Source organism: Maniola jurtina, chromosome 16 (assembly GCF_905333055.1).
Source record: "Maniola jurtina chromosome 16, ilManJurt1.1, whole genome shotgun sequence".
NCBI classification, from domain to species: Eukaryota; Metazoa; Arthropoda; class Insecta; order Lepidoptera; family Nymphalidae; genus Maniola; species Maniola jurtina.
Window position 1 is genome coordinate 11,116,130 of NC_060044.1, and position 21,573 is coordinate 11,137,702.

Below are 21,573 nucleotides of genomic sequence, written 5' to 3' on the forward strand. Positions count from 1 at the left end.
CATTATAATTTCCTAATTTAGAGCCTTTGTTGACCAATTGATCTAATCTATGCGAAATCGAATCTCAATTATATTATTAGTTTAATTATAATGATCAGGTCATCGAATGTCTAGTCAATTGTCAGCGCCAATTATCCTTTGAGTTGTGTAAATTAATGATCTAACTTGACTTGTTTTAAGATAGCGTTAAATAATATTATATTATTATGATAATATATATTATGTTATATTATATTACCCACTGTGTGATTTAAAATTTACAATTCTACGATTTTAATTTAAACTGAATATGACATGGTGCCGTTTACTAACATCTTAGCAGATTTTGTATACAAATCATTACAATATTTCAGCATGATGTTGTCTTGAAAAAAAATTAATACAAATTAATAAGCCGTATAATGCTACTCAAGGCCGCAAAATAATAATTCTATTTGTAGTAAGTATATGTTATTATCGCATATTGTTCCTCCAGATCTCTTTACTAGGGATTTCATTAAAATTGTAACTATTAATATCAGAATAGTTTACTAGTTAACATCAAAGTTCATACGTTATAATGAGCTTACAGTTTTAATTATACTAAGCCTGTCTAATAGTTCAGTTGGTGTTATTTTAATCTCCTTATACTTTGGTCTACCAGAGGGGCGATATTACTACTTTGAAATCATTTTAATGTAGTGAAATCATTATTTTTCGTCCAGTGATTTTACAGCTTATTTTTCACGGGAAGTGATTTTCCAATTTTCTCACTAACAATCGTTTGCTACATTAGGTATTTTAACTAATGATCGAGATTAATAACGCTGATATTTCACAGGTGGTTATTCACGCAAAGTGAATTTTCGCACTTATGATTGTAAGTGCGAGAATTCGTTTTTCACGAAACGTAGCAAGCAAACGATTGTTGGTATACATTAATTTAACTAGATGCATGCTTTCTAGCACGCATTGATGTCAGTATTCTTGCTCGCGCGTTCTTTAGCGTCTTGCCCTGGAAATTAAAACGATAAAGCGGGATTAAATTTATCAATTTTCAAACTTTGTGGAATTTCGCTTCTTAATTTTTTCACAGGCTACATCAAAAGTAGTGAAGCATGTGTTACATGAAAAATATTTTTCACGTGATTTTTCACATGCTACCTGTGAAATGGTCCACCTCTAGTCGAAACCATTTCCAACTGTACGTAATTAGATACTGGCAGTCTGTCTAGATTCCAGACTCTGAACCTCGGGTTAGTTGAAGCGTATTTTAGTGTAGATATTATTGTGGCACTAGCTGGTTTGTTACGGCATCGCATGAGTATATACCAACCGGCAAATCACACTAATATTATAAAGGCGAAAGTTTGTATGTGTGTGTGTGTGTGTGTGTGTGTTTGTGTGTGTGTGTGTGTGTGTATGTTTGTTACTCCTTCACGCAAAATACTGGACGGATTTGGCTGAAATTCGGAATGGAGATAGATAATATCCTGGATTAGCACATAGGCTACTTTTTATCCCGGAAAATCAAAGAGTTCCCACGGGATTTCAAAAAACCTAAATCCACGCGGGCGAAGTCGCGGGCATCGGCTAGTATATTATACCACCAAACTAGATATTTTACTGTACGATACCAAGTAGATATGGGTATACGGTATACCACATACTTCACAATTGGGCGAATCCCTTTTCCTCATTAAATGTTTCAACTTGTCTAATGGCACGTGTCCGGATTTAAGTCTAAATTCTATAACTAACTTATTTCTAATAATTTTAATATTTATAAACCTAGTTATAAAAGGAAGTTCGAATTGAATTGTTTTAAACCATATCCCTTTATCAAGTAATCTCTTATTAAAATATTCATCCCGAATTTTAAACAAATGATTTTCAATTAAGCAAGTGTAAATTAAAAATTTATAACACCCCCGACAAGTGAAGGTTACAGTAACTAGAAAAGAGCTGATAACTTTCAAACGGCTGAACGTTCTTGGATTATAGCTAAGAACACTCTCGATCAAGCCGCCTTTCAAACAAAAAAAAACTAAATTAAAATCGGTTCATTAGTTTAGGAGCTACGATGCCACAGACCGATACACAGATACACACGTCAAACTTATAACACCCCTCTTTTTGGGTCGGGGATAAAAAACAAAGTTGCTCTTAGGATGTCGTCAACTTATAAGTGAAGCCTTTAATGTTATAACTTCATAACGTCTTGGAGAAGTGGCAGTAAAAATATGGAGAACCCTTTCCAAACGCTCGGTAATTTGTTTCAGGCAAAGTGCTTTCTTACGTTGCGGATTCTTCAGAAGTATAACCCTTCTGGAAGTGTCATCTTTATCACACTATCACACTAATCACACTAATATTATAAAGGCGAAAGTTTGTATGTGTGTGTATGTGTGTGTGTGTGTGTGTGTGTGTATGTTTGTTACTCCTTCACGCAAAAACTACTGGACGGATTTGGCTGAAATTTGGAATGGAGATAGATAATATCCTGGATTAGCACATAGGCTACTTTTTATCCCGGAAAATCAAAGAGTTCCCACGGGATTTCGAAAAACCTAAATCCACGCGGGCGAAGTCGCGGGCATCGGCTAGTTATCCATATGATCGAATTTTGACGGCCTCCCTGGCGCAGTGGTAAGCGCTGTGGTCTTATTAGTGGGAGGTCCCTGGTTCGATTTCCGGCAGGGTTTGAAATTTTTTAATTTCTAAATTTTTGGTCTGGTCTGGTGAGAGGCTTTGGCCGTGGCTAGTTACCACCCTACCGGCAAAGCCGTGCCGCCAAGCGATTTAGAGGTCCGGTACGATGCCGTATGGAAACCAAAGGGGTATGGGTTAAATAAAAACTGCCATATCGCTTTCAGGTTAGCCGGCTTCCAGCTTAGATTGCATCATCACTTACCACTTGGTGAGATTGCACCACAAAACACAATTGGCAGGTTATACAAAAGAAAACTTCACTCATTTTCGTTTAAACAAGTGTAAATTAAAAATGTATAACACCCGCGACAAGTGAAGGTTACAGTAACTAGAAAAGAGCTGATAACTTTCAAACGCTGAAATTATAGCTAAGAACACTTTCGATCAACCCACCTTTCAAACAGAAAAAAAAAAACTAAATTAAAATCGGTTCATTAGTTTAGGAGCTACGATGCCACAAACAGATAGGACACAGATACACACGTCAAACTTATAACACCCACCTTTTTGGGTCATGGGTTAATAAATTAATGTCTTGTCTGTTTATTCCAGTTTTATTCTAAATCCTTGTTAATATTTCACTTTCATCCTCCACAGCATGTGGCCAGTGTCGCGACACAACTTGGAGTGTCGCGCAACACTCGCGCCACATTTCACCTAATTACCACAAGTGTCGTTGCTTCGTTATCTTTTAGTACTATTTTGTAAACATAACCTCGATCTCAACGCTGACGCATCGGTGAAACCTCATCTATGATTGTTTAGTTTAGTTAGAATTTCTGAAAATCCCTTCTTGATGGGGATCTATGATAAAGAGAGCACTTACATGCACATACATCGCAGTTTGAATTATTGTACTTTAATAAAATCAGATACTATGTACGTCAGTCAGCTTTTCCTCTATTTTTGACCAGCTTATCTGCGTGGACTACACAATATCTACCCTTATTTTTTATTTTATAATTTACATAAATCCTTTCTTAGTGAATGTTTACGTCATAATAGCTATCTGCATGCCAAACAGCCCGAGCCGTCAAGTCGTTTAAGTAGTGCTTTTAAGACCAATCAGCTTTTTTTTATACTTATATTTAGATTTTGGTCTTTGGTTACTAGTACTTGGCTGTGGCCTTATCAACATGAATAAGTTAATTTAGTTTAATTTTTATTATTAAATAAATAAATAAAAAAAGATTTTATCAAACTCATTCCCTCATCATCACAAGAAAGCACTTCTTCAAAGATATCTGATAGTTTAGTTTATTGAAGATAATATTGCAAGTCTAATTCGACGGCGAAATACATGACGAATTCAGTGTTTTAGAAAATAACACTCTTAACATTATCACTCCCGCCAGCTGCGTTTATGAATTTGCTTCTTCAAGTTTAAGGATAATTTTATATTCCTTGACAAATGGAAATTTGGTGTTAAATAGATTACAGACAGATGCTCTCGATTTTATCTGTGTCAAAAAGTAAAGAAAAATATTCATGTCTAACTAATGCAGAATAAATACATACTAACATTTTTAATCCGAAAGTGTTTGTCTGTCTGTCTATCTATAAAATAATCACGGTCGACTTATTTAACTGATTTTAACGAAAATCTACACAAAAATAGTTTACATCCTGAATCATCGCTTAGGATACTTTTATCCCGGAAAATCAAATAGGTACATAGTTTTCTCGCAAAATACCTGAATGCATTACATGTAGATAGGCATTGTAAAACTAATAAGCAATTACATATTATTATAATACTATGCAGCACATCGTAATAAATTTCGATCTTTATTACAAAGGTTTTAAGGGCGATATTCCCATAGCAAATTTTAGCAGAACTTGGTAACTCTTAAACTCACGTCATTTCTTTTATGTGATGTACTGGAGCAAGCATTTCGTCACAGGAATAGGGTAGATAAAAATAAGATAAAGCAAAGTGAGTACTTACTATGAACGACCATAAGATTCCATCTCGGATTTAGTATTTAACATAAACTTTATTGTTAATATAAATAAGAGCTATTATGCGACATCATAGCGCATAACAATATTAGGCGAGATTAAAATATGTATCTACCAGTGTAAAGCGCTTTAACCTATTATCATAAGGATAATACAGTCAAACAACACAACAAGGTTGTTAGCTTTGAATGTATTTGATACTTACCTAACTCACTTCAAGAATTCCAAGAATAGAATAAGTAGGTAGATACATCCAAGAATAGATCGAATAAACGAATATAATGAAGGTTACGAAGGTTACGTATCATAATTATTATACCTTCTCTTTGCAAACTAATATGTATTAATTTTGTGATACTTAAATGTAAATTCCCAATTACAGTTAGTGACATACCCAAAACTCATACCGTCTTACCCATGCCTTACCATAAAAACTTTTTATCATTTTTTTTAAATAGCGAGCAAACGAGCGAGCGAGTCGGGTCACCTGATGTCAAGTGATAACAGCCGCCCATGAACATGTGTTATATATATATCTCAAGGTATATAGAGGTATTTTAAATAGAGTAGATTATTTTGAGTAAAAACCCAACAATGTTTGTTTAACCACTCTCCTGATAAAGTCGATTAAAAATACATTTAACTGCCAAAAGCTGCAAAAAGCAATGAATACTTAAAAATGATCGTAAAAGTGAAGTTAATTTTGCACTAGAGTAAAATTTGTATTAAAGATATTAAAAGAAAAATTCTCATAAAGGAATGGAAGCTTTATTAAAAGAGTTGTTCGTGATTTTTATACCGCAACCACAGACTGCAAGTGCCGGGAACAATGCTTTAATTAAATTAAAAGCTTAGAATATGGTATGATTTTTCGCGGCAATTCCAAAAGAAAGAGTTTTATAGGAATTTTCTCTTGTCGTTACACTCTTGACTGAGCGGCCGTGGTTGTCATTGCAATGATTACATTTTTTTATGTGTGCAGGTATTTTGTTGTACAGTTTAGCTCCTTCATAGGTAAGGGTTTTTCTGCCATAAATTGTTCTAGTTTTGGGTAAGGCAAGGTAGCTAGCTCGACGAGTTTTAGTTTTAATTTTTGTGAATGTGATATTCGTGTGTATTGTTTTACTTACAGTTTTCCTAACAAAAATACACGTGCTGTATGTATATAACTGATGAAATAAAGGCGGTAAATACTAATGCTAAAATTTCAACCAATTTATTAAGTCAACTTTTTATCGAATTAGGTAAAAACCCGATCAACCATCCACTTTTCACGTTGCATCTCGCCGAGATACCGCAATTTGAATTCGCAGTTTAATTCTAGAGTGCTACCGGTACGAAAAAGTTAACAAGTAATTCAATAAGTTAAATAGTAAAAAATAAAAACTCCCGACTGCTGTTTGCGCTGCATATTTTTCGGCTCTTACATTAAATCGTATAAAATCCACCACATTGATTGTTTAAAGAATTTTATGTATCCATTGACACACACGCCATCAAGACGAATGACGTATCATTTATCAAAATCGGTTAAAATTGTTGAGAGGTTATGAACTGACACAAATACATACTGATTAAACGCTTAATCCCTACTTTTGCAGCAATTAATAAATAAAAAAATCTAGTATATCGGATGGTAACAATAGTTCTCAGACTACCCGCAAATTTCAACCATAAGTTTTTAAGAAACAAGCTTTGACGCTATTAGTGTTTTTATTTGCACAAGGCTCAGTCATAGTATAAGGTTCTATAAACCTTTAAGGTTATTTTTTCGCGTCGTCAGTGATATTCCCGCTGCAGTCATACAGACAACACTGGGTACGTGTGGGGTACCTATAAATTATTATTGTATCGTACGCATTATAAGCTGAAATACTGCCGGTCTCTGTAAATAAGTGTAATAAGTGTGTAATAAATGTGTAATAAGTAAATAAGTGTAGTAGTAACAAATATATGAGAGTAATTATTAGTGTGTTGAGTGAAGTGATAAAATAAATTAGTGCGATTATACTGATTTGCTCTTTTTATTTAAACCCACTGTTTCATCTCAGAAGTGGGAGAGTGGTAGATGCTTTTGACGATTCAAAAGAACTTCTAAAAGTCTAAATAAAAATATTTTGAATTTTGAATTTTGAATGATGTGGCATGCCGTTTCTATTCCTCTCCGATGGCTGCCTTCTTTGTGCACTCATGTACTTGTATCTGAATAAAATAAAATAAATGTAAGAGGACATTTTTGACGACCTTCCTGGCTCAGTGGTAAGTGCTGTGGAATTAATTAGTGGAAGGTCCCAGGTTCGATTCCCGGTAGAAGCTTAGAATTTTACAGTTTCTAAATTTCTGGTGGGAGGCTTCGGCCGTCGCTACTTACCACCCTATCGGCAAAGCCGTGTCGCCAAGCGAGTTAGCATCCCGGTACGATGCCGTGTAGAAACCAAAGAGGTATGTGTTTGACAAAAACTGCCATACCCATTCCAGGTTAGCCCGCTTCCATCTTAGACTGCATCATCACTTACCACTAGGTGAGATTGCAGTCAAGGGCTGCCTTGTAACTAAAAAAAAATCCATCGCAGCCATCACTTGGCCTGTCCATTTATAGAAATAGGCTACCTAAAACTCAACATCGGTTTTCAGACTACACTAAGAGAAATTAAACATTGTGATTCGGAAAAATCTCATAAGGATTGTATATTGTTTTGGTTTCATCATCATCCTCACAATTCATTATTGAGCATGGATCTCCTCTTAGAATGGTTTAGTTAGGCTATAGTCCACCACGCTGGATTAGTGGACGTCCCATACCTTTTAGAACATTATGGAGAACCCTCATGTACTGTATTCTCACAATATTTTTCTTTACCGTTAAAGCATGTGATATAATAGTCTTGGACTGTAGTAATAAAATGATGTGATGTTTTGTACAGCGGTAGTTTATGGGGCTAGAATTCATTATTAAAGAGAATAATCACACTAATATTATAAAGGAGAAAGTTTGTATGTGTGTGTGTGTGTGTATGTTTGTTACTCCTTCACGCAAAAACTACTGGACGGATTGGGCTGAAATTTAGAATGGAGATAGATTATACCCTGGATTAGCACATAGGCTACTGTTTATCCCGGAAAATCGAAAAGTTCCCACGGGAATTTTAAAAAACCTACATCCACGCGACCGAAGTCGCGGGCATCAGCTAGTATTTAATAAGGTCTTGGACTGTAGTAATAAAATGATGTGATGTTTTGTACAGCGGTAGTTTATGTGGCTAGAATTCATTATTAAAGAGAATAATTAAATAACAATCACAATTTTGATTTATTTTTAACATAATTAATTATTAACGTCACACTCTACGGAAGGCGATTAATGACGTCATAAGGCGTACCTAAACCATAAATATTTTTATTTTTATTAAAAACTAGCCGATGCCCGCGACTTCGCCCGCGTGGATTTAGGTTTTTTGAAATCCCGTGGGAACTCTTTGATTTTCCGGGATAAAAAGTAGCCTATGTTCTAATCCAGGATATTATCTATCTCCATTCCAAATTTCAGACAAATCCGTCCAGTAGTTTTTGCGTGAAGGAGTAACAAACATACACACACACACACACACACACACACACAAACTTTTGCCTTTATAATATTAGTGTGATATTTTACTCTACCTACCTAAATTTACAAGGACTACTAGTATATATCTACTTAGTATAATATACTAGCTACAGTATACAAATCAGCATATTCTAGACACCAGAGCATACCACATGCACAAGCTCAACGTCAAACTACATTCTACGCGTTCACAGTCAGATATTGAAATTCTACTATCGTCGGTCATATAGGTACAGTATGCTGTTTAAAATTGTATGGAAGAATTATTCATACAGATTCAGGTATACCAGATAAATATAGAACGGACACAGTGTAGTATTTCTGTGTGAATGCTGTTGCATTTTTAACGATTTTGTGTGCTGTCATACAATTCTACAGGATAAAATTGTCAAAATTAAAACCCGACTCCTAAAATAGCACCAGTGGAAAACTGTTCATATTCACATACGGCAAATTATACATTTTTGGAATCTAAACAAAAAGCCACGTTACAATTGTCACGAACTCAAATAGGTTTATATGTCACTAGCTGATACCCGCGACTTCGTTCGCGTCGATGTAGGTTTTTTGAAATTCCCATGGGAACTCTTTGATTTTCCGTGATAAAAAGTAGCCTATGTGCTAATCCAGGGTATAATCTATCTCTATTCTAAATTTCAGCCCAATCCGTCCAGTAATTTTTGCGTGAAGGAGTAACAAACATCCCACACACACACACACACACACACATACAAACTTTCTCCTTTATAATATTAGTGTGATTTATGACTTCATTAATGTTTTAGATAGGTAATTAAGAGTAATTGAATCGACACACATACCTATACATATAACTGCTTAACACTATACCTCCCGCAGTCGGCTAAATACCAGGTTAGCACGCTACCATCTTAGACTGTCAAGTCAAAGGCTAATTTGTAAAGAAATAAAAAAAAGCTTAGTTGAAATGTACAGTCAAAGGCCGTAAGTCGTTTAGCACCTTAATGATCATTCCTGTGGCACGGTTATGCACATGCGTCAGGTGTGTGCGGCGCGTTAATAGAAAAAGGCCAAAGAAGAGGGACAGGTTTTTGATGCAATATTTTCGCGGAATTGCTACTCGAATTCTGAGGCCGACCGTACCTAACTATGAGCATGGCGGCGTGTCTCTTTGATGGCACTCGCGTATGTCTTATGAGAGAAAGATACGAGTATACACGAAAGAGAGGCGTTTATTTTTGAGGCCGCAGCGCTGTGCAAGCTGAATTGCACTTTATTTTGTCGTAACAAGAATCGCTATTTATTTAAACGCAGAGTACCTAATCATGGTATATTTATGTCGCTATTAAAACATCTTTGCGGAGTGATCCTTCTGTACTCGAGTTACTGCAAATACGTCATAATAAGCCATGCCAGCCATAACAAGCCATGTACCACGTAAGCCATTAAGCCAGTGAACGTACGCAGCACGGTAATGGCGCGTCTGCGATGCGTTCATTATCACTAAGTTAATTTACATCTACTAACAAGCCTACGGCCTATGTGTGTAAGGGTAGTGACACATCTATCGAAAATTCGCGTGCGGAATTTCGTTCCAACCAATTCGTGACAAATATCTAATGTACCTTTGTAAATTATTCTCTTCTAACATTTCCAACATAACAATTATTATACCCGACTAGAGGATGCCCGCGACTTCGTCCGCGTGGATTTAGGTTTTTAAGATCCCGTGGGAACTGTTTGGTTTTACCGGGGTAAAAATTTGTCTATATCAATAACATAAACGCAAGCTACCTCGGTACCTTTCATACAAATCGGTTGAGTGGACGGGTCTTTAGGAATATCGTGGGAACTCTTTGATACTCCGGGATAAAAAGTAGCCTATGTTCGTCCCCGGGATATAAGCTAACTCTGTACCTTTCGTCAGAATCGGTTAAACTGTTGGGCCGTGAAAAGGTAGCAGACAGACAGATTACAGACACACTTTCGCATTTATAATATTAGTATGCATGAGTATTGAATATTTTGCATGCTATGTAGTAGAAATATGAAGGTCGCTTATATTTAGTTACTTAATATTATTTTGAACCTCATGAATCTCATGTAATCAACTCATACTCAGCAATTAGGTTAATAAACATTTCATTTGATTTCATCGTCATTGTCGTCTACCAATAGAGGTCCGCTACTGGACATATGAGTAGGTCTCTTGTAGAGACTTCGACACACCACCTTGCGCTGCGACTGCCTGAATCCAGCATCCAACAGCTTGTTTAATATCGTCTATCTTGCTAGTGGTCGGTGCAAGGTCGCCATTTTTAACCCCTGACCCAAAAAAGAGGGGTGTTATAAGTTTGATGTGTATATCTGTCTGTGGCATCGTAGCTCCTATACGATTTAATTTAGTTTAACTTAGTTTTTTGTTTGAAAGGTGGCTTGTCCGAGAGTGTTCTTAGCTATAATCCAAGAAAATCGGTTCAGCCGTTTGAAAGTTATCAGCTCTTTTCTAGTTACTGTAACCTTCACTTGTCGGGGGTGTTATTTTCTAATTTACACTTGTAGCACCATGTGGCCCCGATGTCTTTCAGTTCTTCATAAATGATAATAGATCACATGCTAAGATTATTCCGTCATCTTTTAATAATGTGATTGGTATGTTGAATATTAGGTATATCCCCGATCCGTTCCGCTTTAATGGACAGGTACCCGAAGATTTCCCCGAAATACCGCATGTTGATGTCAATCAAAAGACGTTCCGTTTCCATAAATGATTCCTTGCTAATGAAGAAAGCGTCATACGTCGTTCTTAGCTGCGAGTTCCATTCAAAGATTTCCTTTGTTCACACAACATGGGGGTTTTTCATCTTGGCACACCGAGGCACGACGCTAGATCTGAAGATAAGCATGGAAGGGAACGTCATAATGAATGCGAAAGCGTAAGTTTCTACATATGTGCAAATGCAAGCCTTGCCACGTTTTTATTATTTACGCCGCAACGATGACATGGGTTAAGGTACAGTTTTCTTACCTATATCCTAGCTACACAGACGCAATTAACAAATTAAAATTAGACGGTCAATAATACGAGTATATCCCATGGATAACTCTTTGGTTATCTGGGTCGAAAGTATGCTATGATGCAAATTATCTCTTGCCAAATCTCATCAAGACTCGCTTAAAAAGCAGAGCCGTAAAAAGGTATCTGACGGACACACTTTTGCAATTATAATAATGCTAAATGATGTTAAGTGTTTATGATTTCGTAAATTTTTAAAATATGCTTAGAAACTGTTTGATTTCTAAGAGTAAACATTATTATCCTATGTTACTCTGCAGGTTTTTAATAAAATCCATACAAAAAACAGGTGGATCCGTTTCTTGGTGCTTCGGTGCTGCATTTTACAAATCACATTTTAGTATTTTTAATAATATAAGTAGTGATGAGTATGGATAAATAGAATGTCCGTCCAGATGATCTCAAGCAAGTTGCTGGAAGCTGTTGGACTCAATCGGCACAAAACTGTACTTTGGTGGAGATATTTGCAAGAGACCAATGTCCATCATGGGACGTCTATCAATTTGAGATGACGTAACAACGACCTTTTTATTCGACACACTAGTTGGGTCATTTCAAACAAAAATGTTGCGGATTGCAATTATTCTTGCTTACTGTTTGGTGACCTAGTTCATACTATTTTTGACAGCTTCATGGAAAAAGATTTTTGTTTGAAACGCCCCTTTTACAGGTTTTACGTTTTCCGACTGTCGTTGCAACGGAACGAGCCCTTAACATCAAAATATGAAAGCCCGATGAAGTAGCGGCACACGAACGTATACGAACGAACCTCAACACCACTCTCTCACGTTTTACGAAGATTGCTTTTGGACAAAACGTGGTGTTTCTTAAAAAAATAACCAAACATAAACGCTTTCCGAGTTTCTCGCCTTGGTACAAAACAATGTGTTGCGTTAAGTGGTTTTAAAAAAGAATGTAAGACATTCAAATAATAGAATATACAAAATTTGAGTACGACGAATAAAATATTATAGTTACTGAATTTCTTAGATATTCTGAGCATATTTTTTGTAGGAACTCCGATAATTTAGAAAGTATAGGTAAGATTCTAAAACCCGATAAGACACCTTTTAAAATGAGTATTGCGTTACAAATATTCATATTTCTCGTATGTTATCTACTAAAATAAACCTATTTCTTGTTAAATTACAATGCTTAGGTATTACATACAAGATGAAGTCCACCATTTCACTTCTCTCCATGTATGTATAGTAATTTAAAATTCTGTAGAAACTCTATTATTTTCCGAATAATAATAAATAGCCTATAGCGTTTATAATTAATCTTTGGGATGCAAAATCTATGTGCTAAATATGGTCAAAATTGGTTTAGAGGATTGGTTGGGCCGCGAAAAAGTAACAGACAGACACATTTACAGATTTATAATATTAATACAGATCAACCATTTTTAGATACCACCAGTACAAAATAAAACCTTTTATTTTCCTTTTATACATTGGTACATTTGTCTGTTTTATTTTTCCGACTTAAAATAAGATAACAAACAAGAGACATTTAAAATTGTGAAAATCTTTAATGCACACTCACAGCCATTTAGGATGGCCCATTAAAATTCGGATACAAATCTTTTTCAGCGCCCACAGTAATATTTACTTTGTTTCCTATTGTCTCCTTATTCACGAAATGAGTCGTTATTATTTCGTCCGATAAAAACCATTAAGCCAGCGTAAGTGTCCCTTATTCCCGTCAGTGAGCATAAATGCCAGCTTATAAATATTCAGGAGTTTAGTCGCCATTTTACGTACAGCTTTGCATATAAAACGAAGCTTCCACTAGATGGACTTTGGCCATTGATTTAAGGTCAATCTATTCTTCATTTATCCTTCTCCAATAATTATTATAATCACCCTTTGTTAAACGACTACGTATATCTATTGAATTAGTATGTTGAACTGTTAAGGTTGTTGTACGCCAGAACCAAACATGCAACACTGCGGCATGCTACTAATGGAAACATTCGTGGGCTTGCGGCAGAATGAAGAGAACATCGTGATGTAGAAATGGAATATTACGGTACGAATTCTGAAGATAATTCTGCTACGTTTTTAATTATTGTACCATGCGGCCCCGTGGCATGCGGCAATGTCGCACTATGTTACTCTGGTGTAAATGAAGCTTTAGATATTCCACAGATAAGATCACACATCACACTAATATTATAAAGGAGAAAGTGTGTATGTGTGTGTGTGTGTGTGTGTGTGTTTGTTACTCCTTCACGCAAAAACTATCGGACGGATTGGGCTGAAATTTAGAATGGAGATAGATTATACCCTGGATTAGCACATAGGCTACTTTTTATCCCGGAAAATCAAAGAGTTCCCACGGGAATTTTAAAAAACCTACATCCACGCGAACGAAGTCGCGGGTATCAGCTAGTACATTATGAAAATGAGAATCGCTCGTCCTTGGTGGCAAATTTAGGAGTTGGTAGTAATCGGGGTTTAGCTTTTTTAATCTTGTTTTCTAGGCCTAAAAATAGCGATTAAGTAGGTATATTTTTATTCATAGAAAAGTTTTACTATAAATATCAACACATTCAAAAAACATTGAGGTTTTCAAAAGATTTTTACTCATCGAAAACCGTAACCATACGATGAAAAGCTCCATAGAGATCCCTTGGCTCGTACCCACAAATCATTAATATACGAATATTCTATTGAAAGCCTGGATTAAACGTGGTGATGGCTTATTATGGACAGACGGTTGAATAAATGATTTTGCATCACTGTGAGCGACTGTTGGGATAGTGATATGAGTGATATCAGAGGGATATTACGGGCTCACATATTAGTAGTTATATTATTATGTATGTATCAAGGTACGTACCGTATTTTGATTATGACATTTCAAGCAGGATTTGAAATGAATTATTCAAGGGTATTATGATCCAACCAGCCTAGCTATAACTAGGCGTAATATCATCACTACCTATATCTACTTATAATAAATGCAAAAATGTGTTGGTTGGTTGGTTTATTGGTTTGTTGAACTAGAGTGAGGGAACTCTCGGATTGATCCTGAATCGACGATGTGGATGACGTGAAATCAAAGAAAAACTGGCGATTCATAGGCGTCAAATGTTGGTAACATTTGACGCCTGCCAGTGAAGTCGAAGCCTCAACGTTTTGTTACATGTACCCTGTCGAGGACTGTGGTCATGCTAAAGCAACCGCAATTCGCATCAATAGATAGCTAATAATAACGATTAATTGATTAATATCTAGGCCCTTTCAGCAACCATAACATTTCTCACTTCACTGAGTATACCAATAACTAATTATTAATAATGGTTAATTAATTTTGATCAGTCAGTCGTTATAATCATCATCTTGAATTACTAACTGACCCACTCCAGCTTCACTCGGGTGGATTTCTGAAAATTTGCCTTAGTATGGGATAAAGCCTCGATAACTCAACGGTTGAGGAGCGGACTGAATTCCGAAAGGTCGGCGGTTTAAACCCCACCCATTGCACTATTGTCGTACCCACTCCTGGCACAAGCTTTACGCTTAATTGGAGGGGAAGGGGGACTATTAGTCATGATTAGCATGGCTAATATTCTTCAAAAAAAAAACAAACAGACAAAGATATTATAAAACTCCAGATTGGCAAAACTCATACAATTGTATTTTTAAAACAAATGAATGAATGAATGAATGAATATACTTTTATTGTACACCACAAAATTAGTACTTACAGAAAAACACATACAAAGCTCATCAAAATATAGGTACAATTTGGCGGCCTTATCGCTACCTAGCGATCTCTTCCAGGCAACCAAAATAATATCTATAGCTATATCCACAGGATATAGCTATAGATATTAGAGGTAGGTGGTGCAAGTATACATTTATATATGATATTAGAATAAATAAATACATAAATATATAAATAAATACATAAAAACATGTTAAAATTTTAATGATGTACTACTATAAATAATAAATACACAAAACATAAACATAAATAAACAAAGTACACTTTCAGCCACACACATAGAGACATAATTAATTTGAGAGACATAACATAACTCCGAATGTCAAAGGTGCGTGCCTAGAACTGTAGGTTAGAGGTAGATATTGGCACGCAGTGAAGTCTGAACTGCCATAATTGCCGAAAGCGAACTTTAATCATGCTATTGATTAATTACTATCCAGTGAGGCGCACTGTGGTATCGCTGCGGTTGATTTAGCGCGCGTGCCTGAAATATCACGGCCAAATAAATTAACTTCGTTCTTTGTGTCTCATTTCCAGAACATCACAAATTATTATTTTTCTTCACAGTGGTTTCACAGACAATTTGTGAGAAAGTGTTTTTTCAATTTTCGTAATTACAATCGTTTGCTGTAGGAATTATTAACCGCTGACCCAAAAAGAGGGGTGTTATAAGTTTGACGTGTGTGTGTCTGTCTGTGGCATCGTAGCTCCTAAACTATTGAACCGATTTTAATTTACTTTTTTTTTTGTTTGAAAGGTGGCTTGATCGAGAGTGTTCTTAGTTATAATCCCAGAAAATCGGTTCAGCCGTTTGAAAGTTATCAGCTCTTTTCTACTTACTGTGACTTTCACTTCTCGGGGGTGTTATAAATTTTTAATTTACACTTGTGATCAAGATCAATGGCGCTTATAAACTGTAAATCGTAGCAGCATACGGCAAGGAACAAATTATAATGAACGGCCTGTAGACGCTAAGGAAACCGCTGTCAAATTGGCAGCAATCGAGGTAAAACCACATCAAAGCTGTCAGCCGTCAGAATTTGAGTTTCTGAATGTAATTAATCAATAACATCGTTAAGCTTCGCCTGTCAGCAATTAAACCGTTACGCACTTCACTGCGCTTCAAAATTATGATAATAAGTGGGTAGGTAGGAAATAACTGTCAGAAATTGAGTTACATCGATCTATTGTTTTATTACGCGGAATTAAAACGTATTAATCAAAAAAACCGGTCAAGTACGAATCAGACTCGCGCACCGAGGGTTCCGTACTTGAGTATTTTTTTTTTTTGACATTTCGCACGATGACTATTGATTATTGATATATTGATTAAAATAAATGAAAATGTGTTTTAGCATATACAAATATAAAGCCTTTTCATGTTATTATACGCCACTTAGTATAGTTATCTTACTTTGAAAATTGAAAATACTAATTATTTATTTGTTCATGAAAACATACCAATTTTTTTGGTCAAATTCACGATTTTCGGATTTTTTCCTTTACTTTTTCTATAAGACCTACCTACCTGCCAAATTCCGTGATTGTAGGTCAACAGGAAGTAGGTACCCTTAAGATTTTCTTGACGGACACGACAGACGGACAGACAGACAACAAACCATTCCATTTTTCCTTTTGAGGTGCCTACGAAACTCTTAAAAAAATATGTGTTAAAATTCACTTAAACCGAAGACTGTAACTTTAATTGGGGTAAATTTATGCGTATGGAACCGTTATCGGGAGGTTATTGATGTGTAGTGAAGTGCGAAACGCTGTAATTGCCGACAGAGAACACTTATCACGGTTATCACGATATTGATTGATCGTACCCGAACCCATGGATTTACTCATTGAATAATTATGACTTGTTTAGGAATATCATTCTCAACTTCATACTATCATATCACGATGAGCATAACCAGTGAAAGAAAAAGTTCGGTGGAAAAAAAACAGATCGTCAGATGGCTTGAGTTTACTACTTACATTCTGCTCTTAATTCTTTAGTTAGGTACCTAAGTCTTCCATTGAGTTTCGATATTCACTTTATTTATTTTTTAACAAATCTACCAGACATTTTACATATTTTTGTATTTCTTAATACGAACTGTAACATAAAAAGATCAACTGAGAGAACTCAACATTTCTTTGTTTGGTATTTTGTGTAACACATCAAACAATTGGACGTGCACATTAAAATGTATTTAATTTTCACTCATAACCAAAATGCGGATGTTGATTGTGGCAAAAAAATATTAAATGTCCATTAGGGAGTCCGGGCGGCCAAATTAATCTGTCATTTCTAAACCGTCGGATAAAACGTGCGTTTCAAAATGGCTTCTTGGGTATATTGCCTTTTTGTTTTTGATTTAATGTTTATCTTTAGTGGAGGTGCGGATTTTGCGATGAAAAATTCAGATAATTACGTAAGTTTCGCATACTTCTCTATCACGGTTAATAACGGATTCGAACGAGAATGGGGAAAAATTCAGATCGAAAAAATTACTCGTTGAATTTTCTCACTTCAACTGAATGAAAGGAGTTCCTACAGAATTTTTGACTCGGACGTCGTCGCGGGCATCAGCTAGTAATATACATATAATTATGTATGATAACCCCTAAAACAAATCAAATAATATATTTGGTCAACAAAAAACCATGTTCGTGGAATCGAGTTTCCATTTTGTCACATTCCGGCTTTTCCTGAAGCCTAGGATTTTGATCACAATACTGGTTTCATCAAACTATTGCGACATATATAATTTTATTTTGTTTTCAGGGCCCGTATATAGTAGAATGGGAGAACTATGCTACATGCCAAGGCCCCAAATCCATGAACCTGTCCGTCTACACCCCAACTCTAATTAAACAGCCCGACGGCTCTTATAGATATCTACTGAATATAACGTTTACAGATACCGTGAAAATTGAAGAAGTAAGAAATGTTTATTTTTATTCAGATACAATTAGCCCTTGACTGCAATCTCACCTCATCATAAGTGAAATCTCAAGTAGGGATCTCTTGAGAAAGCTGCTCAGGTTCTGTTTTTCTGTTGTTGTTTTTCTGTTCTCAGGTAAGAAAGTTCAGATCTATAGAGCGAACTTTGACTTAAGATATACTCTATGATTAGACTATGCTCAGACTTAAAACAGTGCTATATTGCTAAACCGAGACAGCGTTATATCGCTGGCATAAATCTGTCTCGTTTTAACTGAAACTTAGTCTGAGCAAAGTTAAAGCACCTACGCTCTTTAGATTTCAGCCTCAAATTCCCAGCGGACGATGGAGAAAGTCATGCTTATGAAGTAGCAGATATTTGTCCTTCCGTGGTCAACCTTGGGTCGACTATGAGTATCTATTTTATACTTAGTGCAGTTCATCAGTAATTTTATTTTATCTTATCAGATAAGAATGAAGGTGAACACAGTCAAAGGTGGGAAGAAGACGATACTGTGGAATGTCAACGTGAACAAACCGTGTCAACATTACATGCTGGCCGCCATGCTTGAAACCTACTTCGGAGTGAAAAACTGCTGGGTAAAAAAGGTAAGCGGAAGGGAAGGCTGTTTTACGCTGTAACAACAACTGATGTTTCTTGCTACATATTTTAATGTTATTGAATGTCAGCCCTGCGGCATGCCAGCAATACACGGCGCTGCAATTGCTTGTATACAGTATGGCATATTATTGAAAATTGAATACTTGAAAAGAGCAATCGCCGAGTTTCTGCTGGTTCTTCTCGGTAGGAACGGCATTCCGAACCAGTGGTAAACATAGACTTATATTTGGTAAATTATTTCGACGATTCAAAAGCACTTGTAAAAGTTTTTTCGAATAAAATAATATGTTCTATTCTATTTATTTTTCAGGGTGACATTTTCGTCGACATGCCACTCACGGAGCTCATGGTGAAATACATTGGGACCTCGTTCTTTTATGGAGACTACTTATTCAAAGTTGTCGTTAATTCGAAAAAAGCGAATCTAGCCTGTCTCGTTTTTGATCCGACGTTTAAGAAAAAAAAGTAAAACACCATAATTTTACAACCGTCATCAGTAGTTTTTAAGTTCGACTTAGTTTCTATTACTTATACAACTTCGTATTGTATTCGCAAACAGAAAACTGTCGTAAAACAATAAATAGTTTTTGTATCGTTATCCATTTCATAATAAAATAAGTTTTATGTAATTTTTTTCAAGAATAAAAGTTGTAATATTTTTTTATTAATTTGATATTGGTTTATTAAATCGGCCATGACTTAATTCGCGTGGATTTAGATTTTTAAAAATTCTATGGGAACTCTTTGATTTTCTGGGATAAAAGTAGCCTATGTTCGTGCACGGGATACGAGCTATCTCTGTACTTTTGTAAAAATCAGTCAAACGTGAAAAATTAACAAGACAGACAGACTGACACACTTTGGCATTTAAAATATCACACTAATCACATTTCACACTAATATTATAAAGGCGAAAGTTTGTGTGTATGTGTGTGTGTGTAATGTGTATGTTTGTTACTCCTTCACACAAAAACTACTCGACGGATTTGGCTGAAATTTGGAATGGAGATAGATAATATCCTGGATTAGCATATAGGCTACTTTTTATCCCGGAAAATCAAAGAGTTCCCACGGGATTTTGAAAAACCTAAATCGGCGGCCTTATTGCTTGGAGCAATCTCTACCAGGCAACCTTTATTATTCTACACCACTTATATCATTATACACCAGGTACCAATCTAACTTGCAGTGGAATAAAAAATTAAATAACTTTTTGAAATTTATTCAATCCACATTCATTTTGAAACCACACGATGAAATAGCAGAGCAATTTTGTACCAGTTTGAAAATCTGCTATGGTTCCGGTATGAACTCTGCAATTTCTAAATTGTTGAAACACTTTATAGCTGCCACAAAATCTATTAATTCTCACACTAACTCCCGATAAATTAGATTTAACACTCCTAGCGTCCGATCACGGTCCTATCGACCGCTACCATATATTTCTCGGTCCACATTGAAATCTAAACCGAATAGCGAAATTCGCCACTTCTATAATCGTTCACTCGAACAAAAGCCTCCTGATTGGGCGACGGATTAAAGCCCCTACACATTTCAGTACTTTGGTAGCAATATAGAACAGTGTAATAAAGTTTGTATTTAGTACTAGAGGATGCCCGCGACTTCGTCCGCGTGGATTTAGGTTTTTAAGATCCCGTGGGAACTGTTTGATTTTCCGGGATGTCTATTACAGGGACGCAAGCTACCTCGGCACCAAATTTCATACAAATCGGTTAAACGGATGGGATTTTGGGAATCCCGTGGGAACTCTTTGATTTTGCGGTATAAAAAGTAGCCTATGTCCGTCCCCGGGATATAAGTTAACCCTGTACCTAGTCAGAATCGGTTAAACTGTTGAACCGTGAAAAGGTAGCAGACAGACAGACAGCCAGACAGACACACTTTCGCATTTAAAATATTAGTATGGATTTAACTAGCTTATGCCCGTGCCTTCGTCCGCGTGGACTACGTAAATTTCAAACCCCTATCTTACCCCCTTAGGGGTTGAATTAAAAAAAATCCTTTCTTTACGGATGTCTACGTCATTATAGCTATCCCCATGCCAAATAGCCATATCCATTCAGTAGTTTTGGTTATACATTGATAGATCAGTCAGTCAATCAGTCAGTTACCTTTCCCATTTTATATATTACAGATATTATTTGCATGGCAAATGGCGACGATATATTTTTAAATGAATTGTAACAGTTGTTGACCTACATTCACAGAAAATGTATGATTGATCGATTGCTTATTAAGTATAAATGAAGGAGGTATCTAGTCTCACTATCATCGTCATCCATCCCACCCATCGTAACCTAGCAACCCAGAATTGTTTGTATGTTTGTAAGTATGCAGCGTTCAAATGCTTCATCGAGCTTTCGAAAAACAACTAATCGCTGAACGCTAATGCTAAAAGCATCTGCTATGGCATATTAGTATCGTTCTTCAATGCAATATACAATCCCATGATGACGTGACGGTTGTCTTTAGGTAGATCATAACGGTACAGTCATAAGAGCTGGTCTCTGATACGAGTATGTAAGGTCTGTTAGAATCAGGTAGAACAGTGAATTAATCTGAACCGTGCCAATGATTTACAGCATCCAGTTTGGGGTCATTTGGTTGTGGATGCCGTGGCTCGCTAGTTTACGGTGCAATTAGCATTTATAGGGTTAAGCATTACTTATGCCTAATGTGATTCATTGCGAGTGATAGCCTAGTGGTTAGGGCATCCGCCTCCTAATCGGAGGTCGGGGGTTCGATTCAATAATTAATAATAATTAAGATGTAGCTAGTTATAGTTTAAAAATCCCCAACGAAGTGCACATAGGTGCAGCAAGTAAAAATAAAAACCACAGCAAAACAAAAATGGCAGAAAAAAAAAACGCCATCATAGTACCGACCTACAACAGTCTCCGACCGCCATGTTGGAGGAAAAAATGGAACACATTAAAAAATAT

The 21,573-nt window shown here is 36.0% G+C and overlaps 1 protein-coding gene across 1 annotated transcript; it reads left to right on the top strand.

The window, feature by feature from the left end:
• The first annotated feature begins 17,821 nt into the window (after positions 1 to 17,821).
• Positions 17,822 to 19,079, top strand: LOC123873460. Its single transcript, XM_045918304.1, has 3 exons — positions 17,822 to 17,985; positions 18,457 to 18,597; positions 18,921 to 19,079. Exons 1-3 carry the CDS (start codon positions 17,884 to 17,886, stop codon positions 19,077 to 19,079), a joined length of 402 nt encoding a protein of 133 aa, XP_045774260.1. The 5' UTR covers positions 17,822 to 17,883.
• Positions 19,080 to 21,573: the final 2,494 nt, after the last annotated feature.

Coding starts and splice junctions, on each gene's coding strand:
- LOC123873460 (XM_045918304.1), top strand. CDS start 17,884: ATGAACCTGTCCGTCTACACCCCAACTCTAATTAAACAGCCCGACGGC. Junction 17,986..18,456: donor ATACCGTGAAAATTGAAGAA/GTAAGAAATGTT, acceptor TTATCTTATCAG/ATAAGAATGAAGGTGAACAC. Junction 18,598..18,920: donor AAAACTGCTGGGTAAAAAAG/GTAAGCGGAAGG, acceptor TTTATTTTTCAG/GGTGACATTTTCGTCGACAT.